The sequence below is a fragment of the Pteronotus mesoamericanus genome, unplaced genomic scaffold (genome assembly GCF_021234165.1).
Source record: "Pteronotus mesoamericanus isolate MK-2021 breed Mesoamerican mustached bat unplaced genomic scaffold, CSHL_Meso_final scaffold_137, whole genome shotgun sequence".
In the NCBI taxonomy this organism is placed as follows: domain Eukaryota; kingdom Metazoa; phylum Chordata; class Mammalia; order Chiroptera; family Mormoopidae; genus Pteronotus; species Pteronotus mesoamericanus.
This window is the reverse complement of record NW_026555306.1, coordinates 4,023,924-4,050,048: the sequence shown is the minus strand read 5'-3', so window position 1 is coordinate 4,050,048 and position 26,125 is coordinate 4,023,924. Positions and strand designations below refer to the sequence as shown.

General features: G+C 44.0%; 1 protein-coding gene across 1 annotated transcript in view; it reads right to left on the bottom strand.

Moving 5' to 3' along the window:
• Window positions 1–13,845, bottom strand: part of SAE1 (SUMO1 activating enzyme subunit 1) — a 61,998-nt gene extending 48,153 nt beyond the window's left edge. The window contains exons 1-2 of the mRNA XM_054588646.1: window positions 13,679–13,845; window positions 2,108–2,219 (exon numbers count right to left, since the gene is read on the bottom strand). Coding sequence (XP_054444621.1) covers window positions 2,108–2,219; window positions 13,679–13,776 — 210 coding nt within the window. The 5' untranslated portion in view covers window positions 13,777–13,845. The remainder of the gene's footprint in view (window positions 1–2,107; window positions 2,220–13,678) is intronic.
• Window positions 13,846–26,125: the final 12,280 nt, after the last annotated feature.

Below are 26,125 nucleotides of genomic sequence, written 5' to 3'. Positions count from 1 at the left end.
TGAGAGGCTAAGTCCTTTGCCCAGCTTGAGGAGGGGGATTTGAGCCCAAGTCTGCGCGATTCCAAAGCTTTTTGTGCTACGCAGCACTGTCTTGCTGGCATGTTCCTTGTCAGGGGGAAGAGAAGCACAAGCAGACTGCAAAGGGCAGACCAACCACAGAGTGCTCATTAACTGTTAAATTTCTAAGATGGGGGTCAGGCTGGGTAAGTTGACTGGGACCAGGTTATATGAAGCAACTGGTTCCCAACTCTCCGTGACTGTCAGACTCACCTGAAGAACTTTTATTTTTAAGTAACTCCCCACATATTCTAAAGCACAGATGGGACTGAGAACCTCTGTGTTAAGCCTTGAAATCCAGTCAGAGGAGTCAGGCCTTGCAGTGGAAGGCACTGTAAGCCCTCGAAGTGCACAGGTAAGGGATGACCATCAGCCGGTTCACTCTAGCGCTGGCGGCCTTCATCACTGCACCGAGGCAGTGACAGAACCACATCATACACTCCTCAGTGTTGCACGGTCGCTCCCCTTTTCCACACCAAGGGCCTCCACGTTTAGGAACCGTCTTTCCTCCAAGTCTCCACTCTTACTCTCTCTACACTACAAATGCTTCCTGTCGATGGGGTACTCCTGCCTCTAGGGGGCACTGTGGTTGGGGAGATGACAAAGCAACAGGTACTCAAGACTGTTACCAACCTGGCAGCTTGCTTGCAGGAATTTGCCTTCCTTAAAAGGTTTTGAATTCAAGTCAAAAATCAGTACAGGAATGTGATATTAAGTGAGCCAACCCATGTTTCCTTTCATATTGCAGTAAAACTTTTAAAAGTTAATGATCCCAGATATCTTTCTTCCAAAACCCAGAACAAGGTATACTTTTAAAAATTTCATTAACATTTACTTTTGCCCACAGAGCCTACACCTCAAACTGTGTGCTAGTTACTTAGTGTGAGACAAGAACCCCTGTTCATTACCTAAAGGAAAAAATGACACAAATCACAGCGTGTGACAATACAGTCTCAGAAGTATTTTACCTAAAAAGACATGATTTCTGGAATTTGCTTCAAAATACTGTCCAAAGAAATAGAGGGTAGAAGATTTTTTTTTTTTAATCAACAAAATATTGGTATCTGTATAAGCCAGGTAGATGGGATGTCAAACGCTATTCTACTTTTATACGTATTTGAAATTTTCTATTAAGAAAACCTAAAATGTCTTTGAGGCATGCGAATGTAGAGAAAGCAGCAGTTACTTTCACCGTCGAGACAGGTCAGAGGAAAGCCACCCCAGAGTCGGGTGCTATTCGTGAATCATCATTAAACAGCATTACATCAGATGATCACGCATTACTGTGTGCTCTGTTGGTTCCGTGCGGGCACTATGCTAAGCAGTCCACACACGTCCTCTCCGAGCCAATGTTTTCCAAAATCATGACTGTCATCCATTCACATCAAGATCTCCTAGGATACCTTTTACTTATTTTTCAATTTTTAAAGATTGAGTTATGTTTTAAATGTATCTTTTCCTGAGCTTCATCTCAGACTTTTTTCTAAAGCAGAATCATGGGAAGGCGCAGGCTACGCCATGACAAAGCCCCAAGGCAATTCTGCATTTCTAGGTATCAGGTGATTTACAGGCACCAATTGGAAAGCTGTTCCTCTGTCCCTCAGGATCACTCTCCAACACAGCAGTTACCTCCGCTTACAGATAAGCAAGCTCGACAAGGAGACAGGAGTCTCCGCTGAGTGTCCACCTAGAATGCAGCGGTGAGGAAATCAAATGCAGTGCTGGCACCAACGGTCTCCAAAGGCTACAGTTCCACTGATGCCAGTCCTCCTTTCACAGCCTCTAAGAGGTAAGCAGGAACTCCCCAAGTCTCTAAGTGTCTATACCTAAGAGGGGGAGACTGTTTCCGCTCTGGCCTGGTAGCTCACTTGGTTAGAGCATTATCCTGATACGCCAAGGTTGCAGGTGTGATCCCTGGTTAAGGCACATACAAGAAGCAACCAGTGAATCCATAAATAAAGTGGACCAACAAATCAATGTTTCTCTCTCCCAAATCAACTGGGGGGAGGGGGGCTGCTTTGGAGAGTGAGGAGGTGGCTGCACATCTCACCTGCTCGTGATCCAGCATAGTCAGTCCTTTCACTCCTGCCAGGATGAGATTCTTGGCAATTTCAGCCCCGAGTCCTTTCATGCCGACAAGAAGCACCCGCGAGGCCCGCAGCCTGTAAGGCAGACACTGTTAACTGGATGGCAGAGAACAGTGGAAACTTGCCAAATTATTGTGGGAAACAACAGGGCAATAATTTTAGTTTTCATTAACTGCACTGAAGCGGCACAGCTTCAAAACCAGAAAAGAGACACTCCATCCATTCTGCAGGGAACAATTCATTCAACAAATATTTGCTGAGCACCTACGCCAGGCACCTCTCTAAGGTGTCGAAATAAGACAAACAAAATCCCTGCCCTTCCGTAACTTATATTTCATGAAGGAATCAGGTTTACAGTTGTTTGTATGACAAAAAAATACAATAATTAATAAATAATACAAGAATAAACTGTTTCGCGTAATCAAAACTAAATCTTTTGCCCCACCTTCTATATTGTGTCAAAAAGTTATGAAAATCAAACATGATGTAGATCCAGATTAACAGAGGATGCTACTTTAGTCAGGCTCACTATGAAGGCCTCTCTGGGGAGGCTAAGCACAAGTCAAAATGAAATAAAGAATGAGCCTTGGCTGGTGTGGCTCAGTGGACTGACTGCCTGCAAACCACGGGGTCGCCGGTTTGATTCTCGGTCAGTGCACAGGCCTGGACTGCAGGCCAGGTCCCTTGTAGGGGGCACTCAAGAAGCAGCCACATGTTGATGTTTCGCTCCCTCTTTTCCCGTCTCTAAAAATAATAAAATATTTTTAAAAATGAAATAAAGAGTGAATACAGATATTTGGGAGAAGAGCATTCCAGGCAGAGAAAAAACAAATGCAAAAGCGCCAAGGCAGGAGTGCGTGGCATGTTTCAGGGACAAGAAGGAGAGCAGTGAGCAAAGGGAAGGACAGCAGGAAAGGAGGGGCTGCAGACAGAACCAGGAGCTCCATCCCACAGGCCTGTGAGCATTCTGGATTTTATTCTAAGCCTGGCGAAAAGCCATGGGGCGGAGGCGTCTCGGGGGGAACAGTCTCACAGTTAAGGTGAGAGGACGATGGCTTGGACTATGATAGCAGAAGAGGTGGCAAGGGGCACTAAAGGCCAGAACACGCAAACAAAAACGTGGCAGCACGAAGGAGGGTGAACCGAGGAAATGCATGTATTGTTCTAACTATAACGTCACAGATCAGGCTAACAAAAGTAGTCAGAGGTTGGGCTATCCCAAGAAGTTTGGACTTAACTTTGAGGTGAGTGGGAGGCAGTATATAGGTCCATGATATCTTATTTGAAATCCTTTGGGGTGGGGAGAAGACACACAAAATTCCCACATATATAGTGACAAATAAAGGCACAAGTTCTTTTCAGTGAGAAAAAAAGAAAGAAATCCCTTGAGGCAGAAGTGTTTCAGAATCAGAGTTTTTCAGATGTGAAAAAGGAATAAAGAATACGGTATCTTACAGGCATTAGATTCATAGGGTGATCCTTTCGTGAAGTATAAATGTCTAGTCACTGTTATGCATCTGAGACTAACAGAATCTTGCATGGCAACTGTAATTGAAAAACAAATTTTACCCTGGCAAGGTAGCACAGCAGGTTAGAGTATCATCCTGACACACCAAGGTTGCAGGTTCAATCTCTGGTCAGAGCACATACAAGAAGTAACTATTGAATGCATCATTTAGTAGAACAACAAATCAATGTTTCTCTCTCTCTCTAATTAATAAATTAAAAAAAAGATTTAAAAAATACAACATAAAAGAATAAAGTACAGGGAGGGGGGCGGGGGAAAAGGAAGGAAAGGGAAGGGGAAAGTCAAGGAACATATAGCAAGGACTCATGGACAAAACCAAAGGGGAAGAGTTGAGGGAGGGAAGGAAGGAGCAAGGGAAAGTGGTGGGGGGGTAGGCAGAGACAAATGTATTTGAAAAAATAAATTAATTTTAAAAAAGATTATGCATTAAAAAATAAAATGTATTTTATATGGAGAAAAAGAAAAAAAAAAGAATAAAGAGCTTGGGAATGCAGATGGGTGCAGACACTGTGGAAAGCAGTATGGAGAGACCTCAAAAAATTAAAAATGGATCTGCCTTTTGACCCAGCAGTCTGACTTCTGGGAATATATCCAAAGGAACCCAAAACACTAATTCTAAAGAACATAAGCATCCCTATGTTCTTTGCAGTGTTATTTACAATCGTCAAGATATGGAAGCAGCCCAGGTGTTCATCAGTAGATGAGTAGATAAAACAACTATGGGACATTTACACATTGGAATACTACTTGGCCGTAAAAAAAGAAAAAATTTTTACCCTTTGCAACAGTATGGATGGACCTGGAGAACATTATGCTAAGTGAAAAGAAACAGCCAGAGAAAGACAAGTACCATATGATTTCACTCTTGAACTGAACTAACAAGCAAAACAGAGACAGACTCAGAGAGAGCAGGATGACAGCTAAGACGGGGGTGTGTTTAGAGGGCAGAGTGATAGAGCAAAAAGGAAAAAGGACTCGTGGACATGGACAGCAGTGTGGTGATTGCGGGGGAGTGTACGGGGACTAAATGATAATGGGAAAAAATATCATTAAAAAATACAACTAAAAAATGAAGTGCTTGTTCGCTGCCATTAAAAAAAAAAAGGAAATATGAGGTTGCATCATATATTATGAAACAACCCCATCAGGATTTTAGGCAGCATCGTGTAATTAAACTCATTAATATTTCTGCAGCAAATGTATGATTATTCACACTGAAAAGGATTAGTAAGAACAGTGTCACATCATTTCAAGTTCTACTGGCCAATGAGTTTGCTCTTAATTTATGAAATAAGTCAATTCTGTCAACCAGTACAAGAACTGGGAAGAACACGCAGAAACTCTTTTTCAAAAATGTCTCTAATAGCCCTGACCAGTGTGGCTCAGTTGGTTGGGTGTCACCCATCCCACACAGTGAAAGGTCGCCAAGTCACGGCACAGGCCTGGGCTGCAGAGTTGGTCCTCGGATGAGGCACATCCAATCACTGTTTCTCTCTCTTGCATCGATGTTTCTTTTCCTCCCTTCCCTCTCTCTAAAAATAAATAAAATCTTTTTTTTTTTAAACGGTCCTAATAATTGTGGACATTGCATGTCATTAGACTAGAAGTGTTTTTGGTGAGAATGGTGGCTGAATCCTGCACTGATTCTTGACTGCACTGATAGCAGATTTTGGGTTTCCTTCACTGATACAATCAAAGGATAAAGCGAGGACAGAGGGAGAATACTGACAATATTTCCCTCAAAGGTCTATGTCTGGGTCTCAGCTCCTCCATTACTGCTGTTATTCCATGGGTCCTTCCACTGCCAACCACAGACTAGCAGACACAAGCCTGTCAAGTGACAGTTCCACTTCACTGGAATAGCAGGAAGTTGAGATGAGGGCTTACAAGATACAAGCAGGGAAAGAACAGACGCTGGCAATGACAGGTCCCTTATCAGAGACGTGGAGCCTCACACCAATGGGAGGGAGGAGGAAGGAAAACTATGCAGCTTTCCAAAGGAGCTCTAATCCCTCAAGAATCAGCAACTATACTAAGCAATGTTTCCTAAAAGAATGTAGTACAAATATCACAGATCAAACCTTTGACATCAGAAAGGTCGAGCGCGCCTGCATTTAGCTGTTCCTTCCAAGTCTCTGCTGTCACCGTGAGTCTACGGCCCTCCCTGCACGTGGCTCTGACACTGCTGTGCCTGGACCTCCAGGTTCTAGGTTCCCGTTCAGCCTGCGTGACTGGGTTTTCTGCTCTCTGAGTGCTCCAAAGACACAGCTAGAATGGTCCAGTTCTCTTCGAGGAATCTGTATCTTCAAATGTTACCAAAGGCCTCCTAAGCTCCAGGTCCACTAATTTCTCAGGCTCTGTTCTCCTTGACAGTCTTTCAGGAACAGGCACTGCTGATCACTCATGCCGCCCAGGTCTGAAGGCCTGGGTTTGAATTCTGGCTCTGCCACTTCCTACCTGGGTGACCTAGACAAGATGAACAATCTCTCTAAACTTCACTTTATTCATCTGTGAAATGGGAACACCAATTCTGACTTCATGTTATTTAATCCCCTCAACAATCTGGTAAAATGTATATGCAAAGCCATCTCGCATAAACTCTGATATATAACAGACGCTCAGTATGTTTCTTGGACTTACTAAACTTCTCCCCAACCCCCACTGCCTTATCTATAAACAGCTCAGTAAACGGTTCATTCTGATTTTCAATAAAACCTGACAAAAGAACACCTAAATCTGGCATTTACAGCCATCCAGCACTGGCCCCCTCCCCCTCCCCCAGCCGTACTTTACTCGTGCCCAAACATGCCATCAGTTTCCCAGGCACCTGCTCCTCTGCACACCCAGTCAAGCCTTTCCCCAGACTTCAAACCCTAACTGGAATGCCATTTCCTCAGCAAGTCTTTTCTTACCATGGCAGACTCAAGCAAGCACTGTCTCCTCTGAACTCAGCGCAAACGCCACCTAGAAATGCCTCTGATAAGTCACACATAGCCACGTGGCCTCTCCACGACCCCTGCGTCCTATGGCCCTCTCCAAACCCTGACTGCTTGGGAGTTTTTTATTCAAGTGCATAACCACTGACCATCCTGGTTCTGTTGTTAATCCTTCACCATGCCAGGGGCTCTGAGACTATAGCTGGCTTATGGCTCAATTACATGATAAGCGCTTAAAACAGTACCTGGCACGGCCCTGACTGGTGTAGCTCTGGGAATAGGTACCGTACATGACAAAAGGAATGAGACGATGTGATTAAAATAAGGATTTTGAGATGGGGAGGTTATTCTGGATTACTGGAGTGGGCCCACGGTAATCCTAAGGGATGAGAGAGGCAGAAGAGGTCTAAATCCGAGAAGACGTGATGGCAAGGGCAGGCAACGCGGTCAGAGAAGACAGATTAGAAGATGCTACGCTGCTGGCTTTGGGGACGATGAAAGGGCCGACGAGACAAGGAATGCAGGCGACTCCTGGACACTAGAAGAGTCAAGCACACAGATTCTTCCCTGGAGCCGCCACAGGGAGCACGGCTCTGCACACACCTTGGTTTTCACCCACTGAAACTGATTTCACAGTTCTGGCCTCCAGAACTGTAAGAGAATTTGCGTTAAGCCACTGAATTTGTGGTAATTGTTACAGCAATAACAGAAAACGGAATGCAACTGAGAGACAGTTAAGAAACTTTCCAAAGATCACACAGCTACCAAGAGACAAAGGAGATATCAACTCAGGCAATATGTGCTCTTAAAGTTATGTTGTCTCTCAGTGTCACAAATAAATGGAAAATTACATTGTAACATGTTGTGTATATAATCCACTGGTAACAATGGCAGTAACCACCACCCACAGAGGGCTCAGTCAGTACTGGGCACTGAGCTAGGTGCAGCGCAGATGGTGCCTCACCCAAATCTTGATTGTGGCTCTTCACCATTTTTCTCTCTCAGATAAAAGCGCACATACCCTAAACCATCCATAAAACTTCTCTTCTTAAAAGGCCAAGGGGACTCCACAGACCCCAGAGGGGAAGGGAAGCCATCATGTTTCCAAAGGAAACAATCCATATCTGCCCTGAAAAAGGAAAAACTAAGGCTCAGAAAAGGTGTCCAAGCTCTCACAGCTAATGGGTGGCCAGTATTGGGATCAGAACTCAGTTCTGACCATGAGCCAAGATGTTTTTCTCTAAATGTCTCCCCCCTTGATGCCCTGTATACACTAGGCTCTAAATAAATACATGCTGGCTTACTCTCCTCTCTTTGGACTTCTGCTGCCACATGAATATCTTTTAAATTTCTGGGAAGGAAGGAACCAGAGCCTTTATATATAATATAATCTTTGAATTCATAATACACACTTCAAGTTAAGTCAATAAATTCCATTCAAATTCTTAAGCCTATCAAATTCACATTCAAACTACCCTTTATTGGGAGTCTAATGTGTGAGAGTGAGCCAGGCAAAAATCTGGTGTGAGACTACTTCAAGTAGGGTAAGTACAAAGTCCCCGAGGCCAGAGAGAGCCTTAGCGTATCTGAGGAACAGAAAGATTCAAGTAGCCTGAATACAGGCAAGGTTTGACAAGTCAGCGCATGAAAGGCGATGGATTTTAAAAGCTTTGGATTTTACTGAGTAGACCAGAAAAAAAAAATCACTGCAGGACTTTAGGCAGAACCCTCACTTTTTTCTTTTTAATCCTCACCTGAAGACATTTTTTCATTGCTTTTAGAGAGAGGAAGGGGAGAAGGAAGGAAGGAGAAAGCAGGTAAAGGGGGAAGGGAGAAGCAGGGAAGAGGGGGAAAGCGGGGGGCGGGGGGGGGGAAGGTAAGGAGAGAAACACCAAAGTGAGAGAGAAACATGGATTGGTTGCCTTGTCATCTGCGCTACCACCTGGGATCAAACCTGCGACCTGGGTATGTGCCCTGACCCGGAATTGAACCTACAGGCTTTCAGTCCACAGGACGATGCTCCAACCAAATGAGCCACACGGGCCACGTCAGGACCCTCAATTGAAATTAGTTTGGCTGCTGTGTGGAAAGTACATTATAAAGAGCCAAGAGTGGAACAGGGAGACCAGTGAAGAGGCTGTTGAGGTGACTTGAGATGATGGGTGTGGCTTAGGCTAAAAAATGCAGAAAGGTGGATGAGATAAAGTTTGAAGCAGAGCCAAGAGGACTTCCCAACAGACTGGACGTGGCTTAAGGGACAGTGATGAACAAGGAACTAGGTTTCTGGTCTGTGCAACAGGAAATGGTGGGGCCATCAACATTTGGCAGATTTGATTACTTTCTCCTTCTAAAAATAGTCTCTTCTTCATAACAGTGCGTTTCATTTAAATCTACAATCCTGCTCCACCCAATTGCCCATTCATTATAGACTTAAATGTCTTGTCAAAATCCAAAATATAACTCCAGACTGCTCCCAACCGTGATGTGCTTAAGCAAATCTGCTCTGCCTACAGCCTTCCTCATCCTTCGGGAGTCCCCACTCCACCCACTGACCCCTGCTTTATATCTGCCTTACTTATCTCAAGCTGCTTCCTATTTAGTTTCCCTACTTTTTTGTGGCTGGTGATTTATACTTATCAAATAATTGTAGCTATAATTTACTGAATGCTTTCTGTGCCTAGACACTACTCATGAATTATCTCATTTAGTTCTCTATAAGCTTACCAAGTAGATATTATCTCCACTTGATCAAGAAAAACAAAGCACAGAGAAGAAACGTATCCAAGGTTTAAAAACTCAGTTCTCAAGCTGAGATTCAAACTCAGCTATTTACCACTATCAACTGCTAGAATAAATTGGTCCTATGTGCAACAACACAGTACATGTGCAGTCACTTTCATGGCAAATGTGTGCCTATGAAACAGCCATGTTGGGTAGAGAGCTTGAAAATAGGAAAGGTTTTAGAGTCCCTTTTTCGTAAAGTCAAAATTTCAGAGTTGAACGAGTCCTTAAAGATTCAGTTACACTCACCCCTCCTTTTTGCAGATGTGGAACCTAAGGCCAAGAAACTGCGCGACTCACCCAAGGGCAAAGAGCCATTTGGCAGAGCTGGGAATTGAACCCAGGTCTTCTGCCTCCCTAACTCTTTGCAATGTACAGTCATTTCATTCACTCAACAAGTATCTAAATGTCTACACACTTGCAAGCATTGGAAATGTAAGAGAGACCAGAAGGAACCCACATCTTAATTACTGGACATTTTTAAAGTGCTTGCCCTAACGCAGCTCATAATCTACTCCCCGCTTTCCAGTCACCCTCCCTTCCTCTCTCTTAGATACGGGGATGTATGTTGAGTGGGAGACATGCCTTTGTTGTGAAAGGCAGCACAAAAACTGCTGAAGCACATAGTCTGAGAACACACACAGCTGCCAGCCTTTAAGTTAATCTGAATGAAAGAACGAGCCCCTATGGTGGAAAAATGAGCTGTTAGGGAAATAGCAGTCAACCTGAAGTTAGTGACCATGAGACCAATCCTACTTCTATTTACTTGGTGTGAGCTGTGTTTGGAGAGTTGGCTCCCTTCTTTGAACCACATCCATAAAATGGGTTATGCGCCACAGCAAGAGATGCAAACTCACATGCTTACAGGGGACAAACAATACACTTACAAGTGAAGCTGAACTGCTGGAAAGGATGGCAAAGTAGAGAGCCCATGGTCTGTGTAAACAAGGCAGCCTCTACTTAGCTCCAATATGGGGGTGTCTGACTTTTCTATTTCTCAAAAGACAGAGATCAGAAACTATGTCAAACTCTATACGAAATTTCTAGATGGAGGTGGGGGTCACATTTACCCCTAACTTCTCATTATTAAAAATTTCAAACATACAGAAAAGTAGAAGTAGTAGTAATAATTTGCCATTTTGTCCTATTTGCTTTACCCATATACATACACCATGGCATTTCCCGCCTTTAACATGCATGTCCAAAAGAGGACATTCTCCATAACCATACTATTAGCACATCGAGAAAATAATTCCCAAATATCATCTAATAGGACTGAATGTTCTAATTTCCCCCATTCTCTAAAAAAATGTTTTATTCTGTAAGTTTTCTTTTTGAATCAGGACTCAATCAAGGTTCACACCTTGCATCTGGCTCCACCTCTTTTTAAAATTTCTTTTATAAAGACTTTATTCATTTTTAGAGAGGGGATGGGAGGGGGAAAGACAGAGAGAGCAACATCGATGCGCATGTGCACTTGTAAAAGAGAAACATCAGTCGGCTACCTCTCTCATGCCTCTCAAATGAGGATGGGGCCCGCAACAGGGGCATGTGCCCTGACCTGGAATCAAACCGGTGACCTTCCGATTTGCAGGACACCACCCAGCTCACTGAGCCACAGCAGCCAGGGCAGCTCCGCCTCTTTACTGAGTCTACAACAATGGCTTCACTTCTTTTTCCCTTGACAGTGGCTTCTGCAATTGTCTTGTAAAATCTACCATTTATCTCAATGGTGTCCTTTATTTTGTCCCTCTGTTCTCTAAAAGCGTAATGAGAGTAACAGATACTGAGCAGGAAAACTTCAAAGATGATGGACTGTTATTTCCCCATATGAGAAAGCACATTATTAATAATCACCTCCAAATAAGTTCTTATTTCTCTTTTGTTTGAATATTACCTTGGTCTTATGAATTCTAAGTTACTAATATTTTAAAATGAAGTTGATGTTATTCTTTCCGATGCTCAAATTGTCCCAAACTTGGCCAATTTCTAGATTCTTAAATGCTGGCAACTAATTTCAAAAAATGTAAAACACTGTATGAGAGATACAGTCCAGTTTTTAACCTCTAGACTGTGCAGGTTCCATGGGAAGGCCCTTTTTGATATTATTGCTCTCCCTTCCAGTTATTGGCCAGCATTGTTCATCCAACATCTCAGTCAGAGGCAAAACTGGAGGCAGAATGCAGCCTGCTGATTCCCAGGCCATCTTGCGTTTCACAAAGGAGCCCCAGTCCCCAGAGTTTTCCTATCCCACCTGGAGTTCCCTTAGAGGCAAGTCAATCTGCTTTCCTGTCTATACAAGGGAGGAAGTCACCGCTCTTCCTTCCTACTCCAGAGCCCTGCTGTGAGACTCAGTTGAAAAATGGACATGACAAAAAACAAAAAATAGGAGCCCTGACTGGCTCAGTGGGTTGGGCGTCGTCCCACAAAGGGAAAGATAACCGGTTCCATTCCCTGCCAGGGTTCATGCCTAGGTTGTGGGTTGAGTTCCCAGTCAGTTGGGGCGCATATAAAATGTTGATGTTTCTCTTTCTCCCTCCCTTCCCCTCTCTCTAAAAAACATACAGATTTTTTTTTAAATAGGACAAAAAAAAAGAGGGGGAAAGAAAAATGGACCTAAGAGCACTTTAATAAAATCTGTAAGACTATCTACAAATATTTTCCCAATCATAGATTGCCCCTTCCTTCCCTCCCAGGACTCTCAGCCATTCCTTTTCACGGGCTTCACGGAGTTCCATACATCCCCACTACCTCAGCAAAACTCCCACCTCCCAAGAGTTCCGGAGCCTTCCAGCAGCACCTGCTAAAAATCAGTCCACCCCACCTGTGTCTTCAGGCCCAGTCTCAGTCATCCCCGAATCCTGCCTCAGACCTGGCACACTGGCTCTCAGCAAATCCTGTCCCCTCGGCCCTCAAAACAGATCCAGAATACATTATTTGACCCCTTCTCCTGAGTTCCTAACCCCGTATGTCTCAAGTGGATACTGTAGTAAATGCTGCAGTCGTCTCCCAACTGGAACCCTCATGTCCACTTCTGCCCACTTCAACCTATTCTCCACACAGCAAGAATGGTCCTTTTACAGCACAAATCAGCTTATGTTACTCCTACTCAAAACTCTCCAACAGGTTTCGCTGCACACTTAAGAGTAGTAACAAATAAAAAAGCTATTCCTCAACTCATTTGGTTCCAGCCCCCTTGTGTAATTTGCCAAGCATCGCTGGCCTCCGGGACTGTCCATTCGCTGTGCTCTAAGGCAGGAAGGTCCTCGCACCCGGCTTTTTCCGTTTAGACAGGTCTGAGGAACAACGTTACCCCTTCAGAGAGACCTTCCCTGGCCACCCTATCAAAACAGCTCTCCACTGCACCATCCTTTAGTGATCTCCTTATCCTGCGTTATTTCCCCCCCTCCCCATGAACCTGCATTACCCGACTTTATATTATTGGGTTTGTCGCCAACACTAGAATACAAGCTCCATACGAGCAAGGGTTTCGTTTAGTCCAGGGGTATATATTCCATGCCAAGAACAGTGATTGCGGAAGGTGCGCAATAAGTATCTGATCAATCATCTCTTTCAAAGACCTCATTCCCTCTGGTAACTATTCCGCGATATCTCAGGTATGCCCAACCTCAGCGTGCTGTCCTCTGGACACATCCCCATACCTACACAAAAGCAACCTGTGCGAGTATCTCCAGCACCCCCCTAGACTCTCTGAGCCTCTCAAGACTCCCACTAAAATTAACTTGGCCCCAAACTCCTCAAAAACCCTCTTTCTTTCAGACTGGCCCACCCCTTAGAAGCGACACGAATGTAAGGTGCATGTCTGGTTCGCCAGTCTTCCCCCGCGTGCAGCAAAGACCGGGGTCCCCACTATTTAGTAATGAATGAACTACGCTCCCCTCCCCCACCTTCATCCTTTCCAGGAATTCCCGGCCCCTCCTATTTCCTAAGCCCCCACCCCCGTCCTAAACTCCACCATCACCCCTCTCGGGCGTCCGCGTCGCTAAGTTTGAATCCTCTTAATTCCTTAGGACTCCGCCCCCTCCCCCAGAGGCCTCCAATCTCTCAGAACGACCCTCTCACCCCCCGGGATGTCCCCGTTTCCCACACTTTCCCGAAACATCCCAAATCAACCCTTGCAGTCGTCTCAGGACGGTTACCATCACCGGGTACAGAATTCCCGCCTCCTCTCTTCAAACTAGCCCCTCCCGCTCCCTGAGGGCCACGAATGCCTCAGGCCAGAAGCCCCCTCCAGACCCCTCGGCCCCACAAGCTGCACCAGCCCTGACCGTTTCTGGGCCTCCAATCCCCAGAGACGGATCTGCCGGTCATACTGCGCCGCCTCCTCCTCGCTGATGCCGCCGCCAGCCTCCTCCTTCTCCACCATGGCGCCGGCTCCTGCTGCCTGCACTCCGGCTCTGCTCACGCCAACCGCCGCCGGCCGCGCACCCTGGGCGCGTCTGCGCCTGCGCTTAAGACCGAGCCTGCGCAGTAACTCCTCCGAGGCCGGGACCTCCTGTGCAGCCTGAGACCACGTGGACCTCTCCAGCTTCAAAGGCGAACGGCGACTGCCAGTCACGTGACAGAGACTCCAGCCAATCCTAGCCCCCAAATAGCCCGGCCTTTGGCCCCCGCGAAGATACCCAAATAATCATAATAAGACTATTCATTCATCAGGTATTTGTGGAGCGTCTGCTCTGGAGGGGTTGTGAAGTAGAGTGGTGAAGAAAATAGACGAGGCCCTGCTCTCATGGAGCTTACCTTAGGATGAAGAGGGCCCAAAGAAAAATAAATATAAATCAGATCAAGCTAAATGCTTTGGAGAAAAATAAAGCAGGGTATGGGACCCCAGGGTGACAGGAGTGGCCGGGGAATGTCTCTCAGGAAGGGAGGCAACGAGTAGAGATCTGAAGAGACAAACTATGTGACTAACTGGAAGACGGCTCATTTCCAGGCAGGGGAACAGCAGGTGCAAAGGCTCTGGAGCTGGAGCGTGCTGACAGAGCTGAACTGTGGAGGGGGCTGGGTGGTTGGAGGAGAGTGAGGGGTGCCAAGCGGTGAGAGATTAAATCATAGATGAAGCAGATGGGGGATCATGTAGGGTCTTGTAGGCTGGTAAAAGCTAATACGTATTTTCCTTAGGCAAGGTGCCTTTTTATTATTTATTTAGTAAGTACTCATTGAGCACTTGCTCTGTGCTAGGGAGAGAGCAGTAAAAAAGAAAGAAAAGAACCTATGGACAAAGACAACGGGGTGGGGGAGAGGATTGAAAGTGGAAGGTGGGGGGGCTAGGGCAGGGAAGAGTAGAAATGGGACAGGTGTAACTGAACAAGAATTAAAAATTGTACAAAAAGAAAGAAAATAGCTGCCTTCTCATGGAGTTTAAATAGCCTTCATATGGGTTATTTCTATAATTCTTACAAAATTAGATATGTTCTTTAATATTTCCACTTCATAGATAAAAAGTCTAAGCTCCACCAAAGTTAAGCATTAGCAGCCTGAACAAAGCCTTATATCTTAGAAATAGTGAAACTAGGAGTCAGACTTAGGCTCTGTGGCCCGCATCATGAGGAGGTATTACTGCTGGTGGTATATTAAGCTGATACTATGTGATCTGCTCCTGCCTCATGAGGTACATATTCTGTATACCTCAGGGGTGGACATTTCATCCCCTTTTGAAGATAACAACTCTAGGGCTCAGAAAGGGATAGAAATTCATCCAGGGTCACAATATCATTTAAAAAATAATTTTGCCCAATGCCCACTCTATTGGCTATGATATGCAACAAATTACGTGAAAATTGAGGGACTTCATAAACAGTTATTATCTCTTATAGTTTATGTGGGTCAGGAATTCAGAAGCAGTTTGGGAAGTTCTTTTTTTTTAATTTTATTTTTTATTTTTAGAGAGAGTGGAAGAAAGGGAGAAAGAGAGGGGAACGAAGGGAGAGATTTTATCTCGGTTCCCTCTCACCCGCCCCCAGCCTGTGACCTTTAGGCTCATAGGCCAATACTCAATCTACTTAGTCACATCAGCCACGGAGGCTGGCAAGTTCTAGTTCAAAGCCTCTCATGAGAGTGCAGTCAGGTGTCACCTTTGGCTGCAGTCATCAGATGGCATGTGGCGCAACAGCCTCTTCCAAGGTGACTCACTTACATGGCTGGCAAGTTGATGTTGATTGATGGCTGGGGACCTCAGTTCCCCAGGCCAATCTTTGGGGTCCATATGAAGCAGCAATTCCACTCTTAGAAATATACCCAGAGAAATTGAGAACAGGGACTCAAACAGACACTTGTATGACAATCTTCATCGCAGCATTATCCACAGCAGCCCAAGTTGGGATAACCCACTCCATCCATCAGCTGATGAATGAATGAACAAAGTGGGGTCTATCCGGACAATGGAATACTATTCAGCCATAAAAAAAAAAGAATGAAGAGCCCTGGCTGGTGTGGCTCAGTGGATTGAGTGCCGGCCTGTAAACCAAAGGGTTGCTGGTTCAATTCCCAGTCAGGGCACAGGCCTGGGTTGCGGGCTAGGTCCCCAGTGGGGGACATGTGAGAAGCAATGACACATGGATGTTTCTCTCCCTCCCTTTTTCCCTCCCTTCCCCTGTCTCTAAAAATAAATAAATAAAATCTTTAAAAAAAAAGAAGAAGAAGAACATGCTACAACATGAGGAACCTTTAAAACATCATGGTAAGTGAAAGAGCCCAGACACAAAAGGTGATGAAAAAAGGTAGTGCTGACGGTTGCGTAAAAATGTGCATGTACTTAATGTCGCTGATTTGTATGCCTAAAAAATGGTTAAAATAGCCCTGACCAAGGTGGCTCAGTGGGTTGGGCATCATCCCACAGACCAAAAGGTCGCCAGTTCAGTTGCTGGTCAGGGTACATGCCTGGGTTGCAGGCCAGGTCCCCAGCTGGGGGGCGTGCGAGAGGAAGCAGATTGATGTTTCTCTTGCACGTGCACACGTGTACAATGATGTTTCTCTCCCTCCCACCTCCTCTCTCTAAATAAATAATAAATAAATTATTTAATTACAGCACGTGACCATTGCACTTTGAGGCAAATAGAGAACGTAAAGCATTCAGGATACAAGTCAACTCTTCCAGAATGAGCATCGCTTTGCTTAGATTGATTTAAAGCTCTGTTTGAAATGAGCAAGCTTGGGAAGCACGCGCCTCTCACATTGGTAATGTTTTTTCCAACTACTGCTTGGCCCCCTAGGCCAGGCCCTTTCCTAACTGCTTTCCTGACCCCTGATCCAGCCTCCAACCATGACCTTTCCCCTTATTCTATTCCAGAGGGTGAGATAAGGGGGTCCAGGTGGGTTGAAGCTCGGGGACAATGAGAATAGTTGACACTATTTGGTAATTTTTATTTTATTTTGTCACAAAGTTTTGTCTTGACAATTGTTCCAGTTTACAAAAAGAAACTTTCCAGTGAATAGTCATATATCATTTATCCCGATTCATTGCAGAGAAAAGTTTTGAGAACTACAAATCGCACCAGGAAACTTCAGTAGGCCACATTCTCTTAAACATTTCGAGCATATAAAAAGCCAAATACAGCCCTGGCTGGTGTGGCTCAGTGGATTGATAGCAGGCCTGATTCCCAGTCAAGGCACATGCCTGGATTGCGGGCAGGGTCCCCAGGAGGGGGCGCAAGAGAAGCAACCACACATTGATGTTTCCCTCTCTCTCCCAGCCTTCCCCTCTCTAAAAATAAATAAATAAAGTCTTTTTTTTAAAAAGCCAAACATGCACAAATTTCTTCATCCGAAACATTAATTCCAGAGATCTGAGTCATGTGAACATTTCTATATTTAACTCCAAGTATTCCCAAGGTTAAATGATGCCAACCAAGGAAGTAATGAAGGGGTTTCACTAAGTTCCCTTGATCGTTGCTGCAGCCGATTGCATTTGACAAAGATGGCTACAACACTATCTCCTGTCCTACATGCTCTTGTAACATCTCTTTGAGGCCACTCCTTTTGAGGGGGTGGGACGATATATGTTCCCTTCCCTTGAAACTGGACTGGCTTTGGCAACTGACCAAAAGAACGTGGCAGAAAGGACACTAACTTCCTAGCTAAGTCAGGGAAGGGGAGGCTGCTTCCACCCTCCTCATGGGAACACCTGAGTTTTGAACGCTGACAAAGCAGATGAGGAGTCCCACCCCCTTGAGGCTGCATGTTGACAGGAATCCCAACCAGCCCACAAGGAGGACCTATACGGAGACGCCCTGAAATGACCCAAAGACAGAGAGATGCCTGCCCAGCCCCTTTCGCTGTGCCAGCTCCAGCCATGTAGTCAGTGACCTCATGAGGCATCCCAGGCCAGGACAAGCCAGCAAAGCCTTTCTGGAATTTCTGACCCACAGGTACTGTGAGAGATAATGAAAAGAGAGGGTCAAGTCCATGGTGACGGAAGCACATTAGACTTCAGGTGGTGAGCACAAAATACAGTATACAGTACGTCATCTGATGAAGTTGTACGCCTGAAATTTATATAATGTTATTAACTCAGGTTTCCCCCCTAAATGTAATAACATTTTAAAAAGAAAAAAAATAATGGAATGATTGTTGCTGCTTCAAGCTACTAAATTTTCAGGCCATTTTTTAAAAAGAGGTTTCATTTATTTATTTTTAGAGGGATGGGAAGGGAGGGAGAAGGAGAGGGGAGAGAAACATTGATGTGTGAGAGACACATAGACCTTTTGCACACCCCCAACCTGGGACCAACCCAGGCCTGTGTCCTGACCAGGAATCAAACCAGCAACCTTTTGGTTCACAGGCCAACACTCAATCCACTGAGTCACAGCTGTCAGGTACAGAGCACTCTTTTAAAAATTGTGGTAAAATATACATACTTTAAAATGTACCATCTTACCCATTTCTGAATGTACAGTTCAGTAGTATTAAGTATATTTACTTCTATGGTTGTGAGACCAATCTCAAGAACTTTTTCATCTTGCAAAACGAAAACTATAACCATTAAACAACTCCCAGCCCCGGCTGGTGTGGCTCAGTGGATTGAGCGCTGGCCTGCGAACCAAAAGGTTGCCAGTTCATTTCCCAGTCAGGGCACAGGTCTGGGTTGTGGGCCAGGTCCCCCAGTAGGGGGCACACGAAATGCACCCACACATTGATGTTTCTCTCCCTCTTTCTCCTTCACTTCCCCCCTCTAAAAATAAGTAAATAAAATAACAATTAAAAAAAAACAACAAACTCCCAATTTCCCCCTCCATGTGGTCCTGGCAACTATCATTTGACTTCTGTTTCCATGATTTTGACTATTCCAGATACCTCATATTAGTGAAATTATATAGCATTTGTCTTTTTGTGACTGTCTTATTTCACTTAGCACAATGTCCACAAGGTTTATCCATGTGTAGCATGTGTCAGAATTTCCTTCCTTTTTAAGGCTGAATTATTCCATTATAAGTATAGTCCACATTTTGTTTATCCATTCATCCATCCACCCATAGGCATTGGGTTGTTTCTACCTTTTGACCATCATCAATAATGCTGCTGTGAACATGGATATACTAGTATCTTTTCCAGACCCTGCACCCAATTCTCTTGGGTATATACCCGTGGAACAGCTCATTTTTCAGCACCAGCTAATCAGAACAGCTGCCAGAAGGGAGACTTTGTAATTCAAAGGGTAGAAAACACTTACTCGGTAGATCAGGCTCCTGGGTTTAAGGATTAAACAATTACCTCCACCCAGGTGACTACTCAGCCTTAACCCGTGGATCTTAATCCCACCTGCACATTAGAATTGTCTGGGGAGCTTTTCAGCAAATATGGTGCCCAGGCCCCACCTTCAGAGACTCCAAGTAATTGGTCTGGGGAGGAGCTGAGACATTGGGATTTTTATCAAATGCTCCCCAGATGATTCTGAAATGCCGTCAAGGGGAGAACCATGGAACAAAGAGATCTGTGCGCTGCTTCATTCTCGTCTCAAGTCTTTTCCTGTTCTCCCTGTTAGGAATACATAAGTCTTAGGGCTGCTTAAAAGACAGCAGATTGAGCTCCGGATATCCTCATGGCTCTGCACCCCTTTTTAAAAATGGATTTGAGAGAGAGAAACATCGATCTGTTGTTTCACTTATCCATGCATTCATTATTTGCTTCTTGTATGTGCCCTGACTGGGGATCGAACCTGCAACCTTGGCGTATTGGGACAACGTTCTAACCAACTGAACTACCCCGCCAGCGCTAAAAACCAATAAGTTTTAATAAAGTGTAATACCTATAATAAATTATAAATATTTCGTTATACAGATAGATGGGTTTTCACCTATACAACATGTTATGGATAGAGTTGTGTCCACCCCCCCAAAAAATACGTTCAAGTTTTAATCCATGCTATTTATAAATGTGACCTTATTTGAAATTAGGGTCTTTGCAGACGTAATCAAGTTAAAACAAGATCACCAGTGTAGGCCCTCATCCAATATGTCTGGTGTCTTCACAAGAAAAGGAAAATTTTGTCCTGTCTGGTGTAGCTCGGTTGGTTGGAGCATCATCCTGCAACCGAAGGGTTGTGGGTTCGATTCTGGTCAGGGCACATACCCAGGTTGTGGGTTTGATCCCTGCTCCAGGTACCTTTGGTGCCCTGTCCGGGCGCTTACAGGAAGCCTTCTCTCTCACATTGATGTTTCTCTCTCTCCCTTCTTGTCTCACTGAAAGCAATGAAAAAATGTCCTCGGGTGAGGATAAAAAAAAAAGGGAAATTTGGATATAGATACACAGAAAATAGGTAATGTGAAGGTGAAGACAGAGACTGGGATGATGCATCTATAGGCCAAAGAACACCAAAGCTTTCTAGCCTCCACCAGAAGCCAGGGGACGAGGCATAGAATTGATTCTTCCTCACATCCCTGAGAAAGAGCCAACCCATCAACACCTTGATCTTGGACTTCTAGCCTCTAAAACTGTGACACAGAAAATAAACTGTTGTTTTAAGGCACCCCATTTGTACTTTCAGCATGTCATTGGATTGATTAACTCATAACCCCATTCCGTAGTTGAAGAATGGGGGAAGTCAGGCTGCTTGGTGTTGAGGAAGGTACAAATTTAGAAAGGGTGGTGGCTGGGATGGGTTCTACCACATTCAATTGCCATAACAAAGCACCGTAAGTGAGGGGGGCTTAAAACAACATAAATTTATTGTCTGAGGTCTCGGGGCTTTGAAATGAAAGTTTGAGTTCTCTGAGGGCCCTAGGGAATGAATCATTTCTTTCCTCTTCTAACTTCTTGCGGTTGCCAACAATCTTCGCATTCCTTGGCTTGCAGATGCATCACGCCAATCTCAGCCTCTCCGTTGTCACATGGTGTTCTCCCTGTATGTGTCTGTCTGTGTCTCTTGTCTTCATATGACACCAGTCATATTGGATTAAAGGCCCACCTTACTTCACTGTGACCTCATCTTCATCTAATTAATTATATCATCAGTGGTCCTATTTCCAAATAAGGTCACATTCTGAGGTTCCAGGAAGGCCATGAATTTGTGGGAAGGAAACACTATGTAACCCAGCACAGGTCCAAGAGTGTATTTTAAATATGTAATGACATATGTCGAAATAATTATATATGCATATGTGGGACTTAGCTAGCTGGATGGAATAAGTCAGAGATTTGGGTTAAATCTAGCAGAGTTGGGGAGCGGTCGGGGGCTGGGAGCAAGGAACCGAGGCTGGCTGTGAGTTTGTAATCCCGAAGCTGCGTGATGGGTACATGAAGAGTCATTGTATTCTTCCCTTTATTTCTGTACATGTTTGAGTTTTTCCATAACAAACCGTTCTTTAAAACCCTCATTTTCAAGTGCTGAATCCCAAGCTACCCCACTGTGCTGTGATTCTTCCAGATCTCCGGAGGAAAAGGCCAGTGACAGGATCGAATAACCTCTTTGTGCGGGAAAGATGTTTAAAAGTCATGGAATGACCAGGCAGCAGAGGGCTGTATCAAGTATCTTTTGGATAAGCCTTTGGAAATAAATACTTATGCTGAGTTCCATTGTGTTATTAAAGTGCAATGTACGTGGATCCCAGCAAGAAAAACAAAGGGAGTCAAACTGTTTTGAAATGCTGAAACAGATGTGGAGCACTAAATGATTTATTAGTTAATAGATTGATCTTGAAAGTGACCCTGCAGATCCATGGCATGTGGTCATTTGTAGCTGGTTAAGAAATGACCTGAGCTGCTCTTGGTGGTTATGAAGTAACTCTTGCAAAATCATCACTTTGTGACAGAGCCCTGAAAATATAGCTAACTGCCCTATAAATTACTTTCTCCTGCACTTCTAGACTCATTCAATATCTAAAAGTGTCCCTTCTCTTCCAACCTTGGCATGATGGCTCCGTTGGTTAGAACATCATCCTGATACTCCAAAGTCATGGGTTCTATCCTTGGTCAGGGCACATAAAAGAAGCAACCAATGAATGCATAAGAGGGTAGAACAACAAATCAATGTTTCTCTCTTTCTTTTCTTCCTTCTCTCTCTAAAAAAGAAAAAAATCAATAAATAGTAAAAGTTTTTAAAGTGTCTTTTCTCTCTTCACCCATATACTTTTCTAAAGCTTGTAGGGAAAATTTAATGTAATGGTATATTGTCAAGTTTGGGGGTGTATATGTTTTTAAACTTTTTAAATTGAGTTGAAATTTATGTAACATAAAATGAACCATTTAATTTTATTTTTTAAAAGATTTTATTTATTTGTTTTTAGAGAGAGGGGAAGGGAGAAAGAGAGAGAGAGAGAGAGTGACTGGAGAGTGAACCCACAACCGAGGCACGTGCCCTGACCAGGAATTGACCTGGTGACCTTTTGCTTTACGGAACAACTCTCAACCAACTGAGCCATACCAGCCAGGGCTAACATTAACTATTTTAAAGTGAACAATTCAGTCACGTTTAGTACATTCACCATGTGCAACCACTACCTTTATCTAGTTCCAGAACATTATCATTACCCTCCAAATGGTGATATACTGTACACTTGTAAATTCCCAAGAGTCTTACCCTGACTTTACTATGCACGCAATTCCAAAAGAACTGGAAAAGTTCAGCATTATAGCTTAATCTAATGTAGTATAAACAATTATTTCCGTTATTTAAGAACTATCACTAACTTCGTTTATTAAGGAATCATTCAATACCATTGTCACGTTGCAGGACATTACATTACCCCAGGCCCCTGTCCTCTAGTGCCAGTAACAACCCACTCATTATTGTGATGCCCAGAGAACTCCCCTTAAATTTCTAAACGCCCCCAAAGGAGCAATACTGTCCCTTTGAGAATCAGTTCGCAACCAAAATTAATTTCCATCAATAATTTCCAAAATGTCCCCTAGGGGGCAACCTCATCTCCTTAAGAACAAAGTAGACCAGTGATGTTTCAATCCATGTGCTGCAAGAATTTTTAAAACATGCAATACTCCTTTAGTTAGGGGGCACTGACCTCTTTTCCCTTAGATTGTCAATTAAAAAAAAATACAACAGCCAACACAACAATAGCTGTCCGGTGTGAGTGAATCAAAATTATGCCTATTTTTAAAAATCAGATTGGCAAAAAATCTATTTTTTGGTGTGCCGCAGGATTTTATATCTCCCCAGTACATCCAGGGTTGGATTAGCAAGGAAAAAAGGGGACACAGTTATTGAGCTGGCAATCAGCAGGATGCAACACACCGTAATGCCTCTCTGGTCAGCAGTCTCCTTTCTTCCCCAGGGGTTTCTAGAAGTTGGAGCCAGCTGCTGGTGTTTCTTCCACCTTCTGCAGAGTGTAACGGACCACTCATCTCTGCAGCGGACCACTCATCTCTGGTGCAAAGAACCCACCTAGGGCCACCCCAGGAACTTGAAAAATAAGATCCTTTGTTAGAATAAAAGCCCTGGCTGGTGTGGCTCCATGGATTGAGCACCAGCCTGTGAACTGAAAGGTCACCGGTTCAGTTCCCAGTCAGGGCACAGGCCTGGGTTGCAGGCCAGGTCCCCAGTTGGGGGCCTTGTGAGAGGCAGTTGATGTATCTCTCACATGTTTCTTTTCCACTCTTCTCCCTCTCTTCCCTACTCTCTAAAAGTAAATAAATAAAACCTTGATTAAACAACAAAAAAAAATAATGATGTTCCAAGAGCAGAAAGAAACAGGTACCATGAAGGCATTGGTCAGACTTAGGGGCATCACAGAAGGTTGCATCTCAGAAAAATACAGGAACCTGCCAGCTCAAAGATGCTTTGGGCATCCAGAGGGAAAGGTATGTTGCAATTTCTTTTTTCAAGATAAAGGGCAAGTTGCTGAAAGCTACAATTTTTCTCACACACACACACACACCCCATAAAGTCACAATGTTTGGTAGTCTTGGAATTTTGGAGGCAACTTGTATCATGGTTGGGAAGTTTGCTCTCACTCATAAGCAAAGAAAGCTCTGAGGCTGCTCAGGTACTATGCAAAAGGAGGTTCTCTAGCTGGTCCAAGATGTGCTGCAAAGGATTTTGCCATTTAGCTCTTCTAACCCAGTGACCCAGGGGTTCTCAGAAGTGGTGAATATATTGCAATTTACTGTCTGTTTTCCTGTGAATGGACGTTTGGGTAATTCCCAGTTAGGGGCTCTCTCTTTCTTTTTAATATCACAAATAGGATTTTTTAAAAAGATTTTATTTATTTTTAGAGAGAGGGAAAGGGAGGGAGAAAGAGAGAGAAAAACATCAGTGTGTGGTTGCCTCTCACTGTGGTCCCCTTCACTGGGGACTTGGCTCACAACCCAGGCATGTGCCCTGACAGGAAATTGAACCGGCAACCCTTTGGTTTGCAGGCTGGCACTCAATCCACTGAACCACACTAGCCAGGGCATAAGTAGGATTCTTTTTTTATTTGCCACCATTAAAATTCTGAATTTTAAACAGATTCTTGGATTGGTGGCTCATATCTATCAGCTCATTCAACTCTAGGACCGGTCTCATCCCCTATAGCTTTTCCAGAACTGCTACCTTCCCCATGAAGCTCCATGAGTTCTCCTAATTCAAACTTGGGCTTCCTCAGTGTTTTGACTTTTTGAACAAAGTCGTCATGTAGCGGATGAAGAGATCGGCAAGCCTTTTCCAATGCTCTCTGGAATCAATGTATTAACCACTCCTCTCCAGTCATTTGTCTGCACGTTTTGGGTCATAGTTCCCATCATTTTCTGCAGGATTTGGCAGACTTGTTGATACTGAGCAAAAGAGGTCTTTGGAATCTGAGGGTTTTTTTTTTTTTTTGCTTGTTTGTTTGTTTTGTTTTGTAAAACCAACACAGAATAGACAAAACAAATAACCATCAATAGTTTTCACAACATGAGCTTCAGTCATGGTCTAGCAGAAAAAAAAAAAAGACACTGCCCTTTTTTGACCATGGAATACATTTTATCACGGGTAAGAGCAACGCCATGGAAATTAGGCAGTTTTTGCCCTGAACATCCCCTGTAATTATCTTGAGTTTTCTAAATGCACCTCCATCATTCTGCAGATCAGCTAGGCTCACTTCAAAAACACGACGCTTGAGACCATCAGATACGATTGGGTTCCTTGAGTCCCCATGACTAGTGTTTTTCAAACATTTTCTTTAAAAGGATTTTATTGATTTATTTTTTTAGAGAGGGGTAAGGGTAGGAGAGAAACATTAATGTGAAAGGGAAACAGCGATTGGTTGCCTCTCCTACGCGTCCTGACCCAGGACGAACCTGCAACCCAGGCATGTTCCCTGACTGGAAATTGAAGTGTCGACCTTTCTCATTTTGCAGAACGTTGCCCAACGCACTGAGTCACGCCGGTCAGGACCAATGTTTCTTATATTGATCATAGCTGGTTCTTTCATGCCAATCTTTCTCAGGAAATGGATCAACCACTTTCTTTTCAGCTCCTTTTTTGCCACCTTTCATAACGTGCTTGTTCTTGCCAACTGCCATGGTGCTGCTTTGAGCCCAAAGGCGTTAGGGGCTATTTCAAATGGTTTTGCCATGAGCATTTTTGCTTGTGTCTCCTGGTATGCACTTTCATTAGATATATATACTCCTGGGTGGAATTGCTGAATCATAGCGCTGGTATCTGTGCAGCTGTGTAGTTCATACAGCCTGGCTATTTTCCAGAGTGTTTTTAAGGGAATTCCCGTCTTCCTTCCCTACTCTGGTCACTCTACTTTCACACCAAGCAATTCTCTAACCGGCAGAAACCACCAACCTTGGCTATGCTTTCTAGAAAATCTCAGAAATAGCCACCTGGAAATTAATTCAAAATTTCAATGTACTTTCAGGAACATAAGCTTGTGTTGGTTTTGCTCTGCAGTTCTTAACTAATTAACATCTCTGATCTCTTCCTTTCACCCTCCACTGGCCTGCTTAACTTAGGACATCTCAGTACTTTTTTCTTGTCATATAAAATGTCCCTAGTGAGAGCAAACCTTTTAGTTGGCTTACAAGAGGGAGACCTTTCTTTCCTTGCATGCATGATTGTAATAAAATATTGGCATGTGCTTATAACGAAAATGTCCAAAAAAGTTTTTTAAACGCACCAAGAGCTAGTAGACCAGGGTAATGGGAATAGGAAGGAAAAATGCTGTAAATGTGTCAACATGGGTCACTGTAAAAGGTGTCATTTTATGCCTTGATTTCTGAGTTCCATGTATTCTAGTTATGGACGAAACAACACTGGTTGAGACTGTAGACCACACCCAGGAGGACAGCGCCCTACC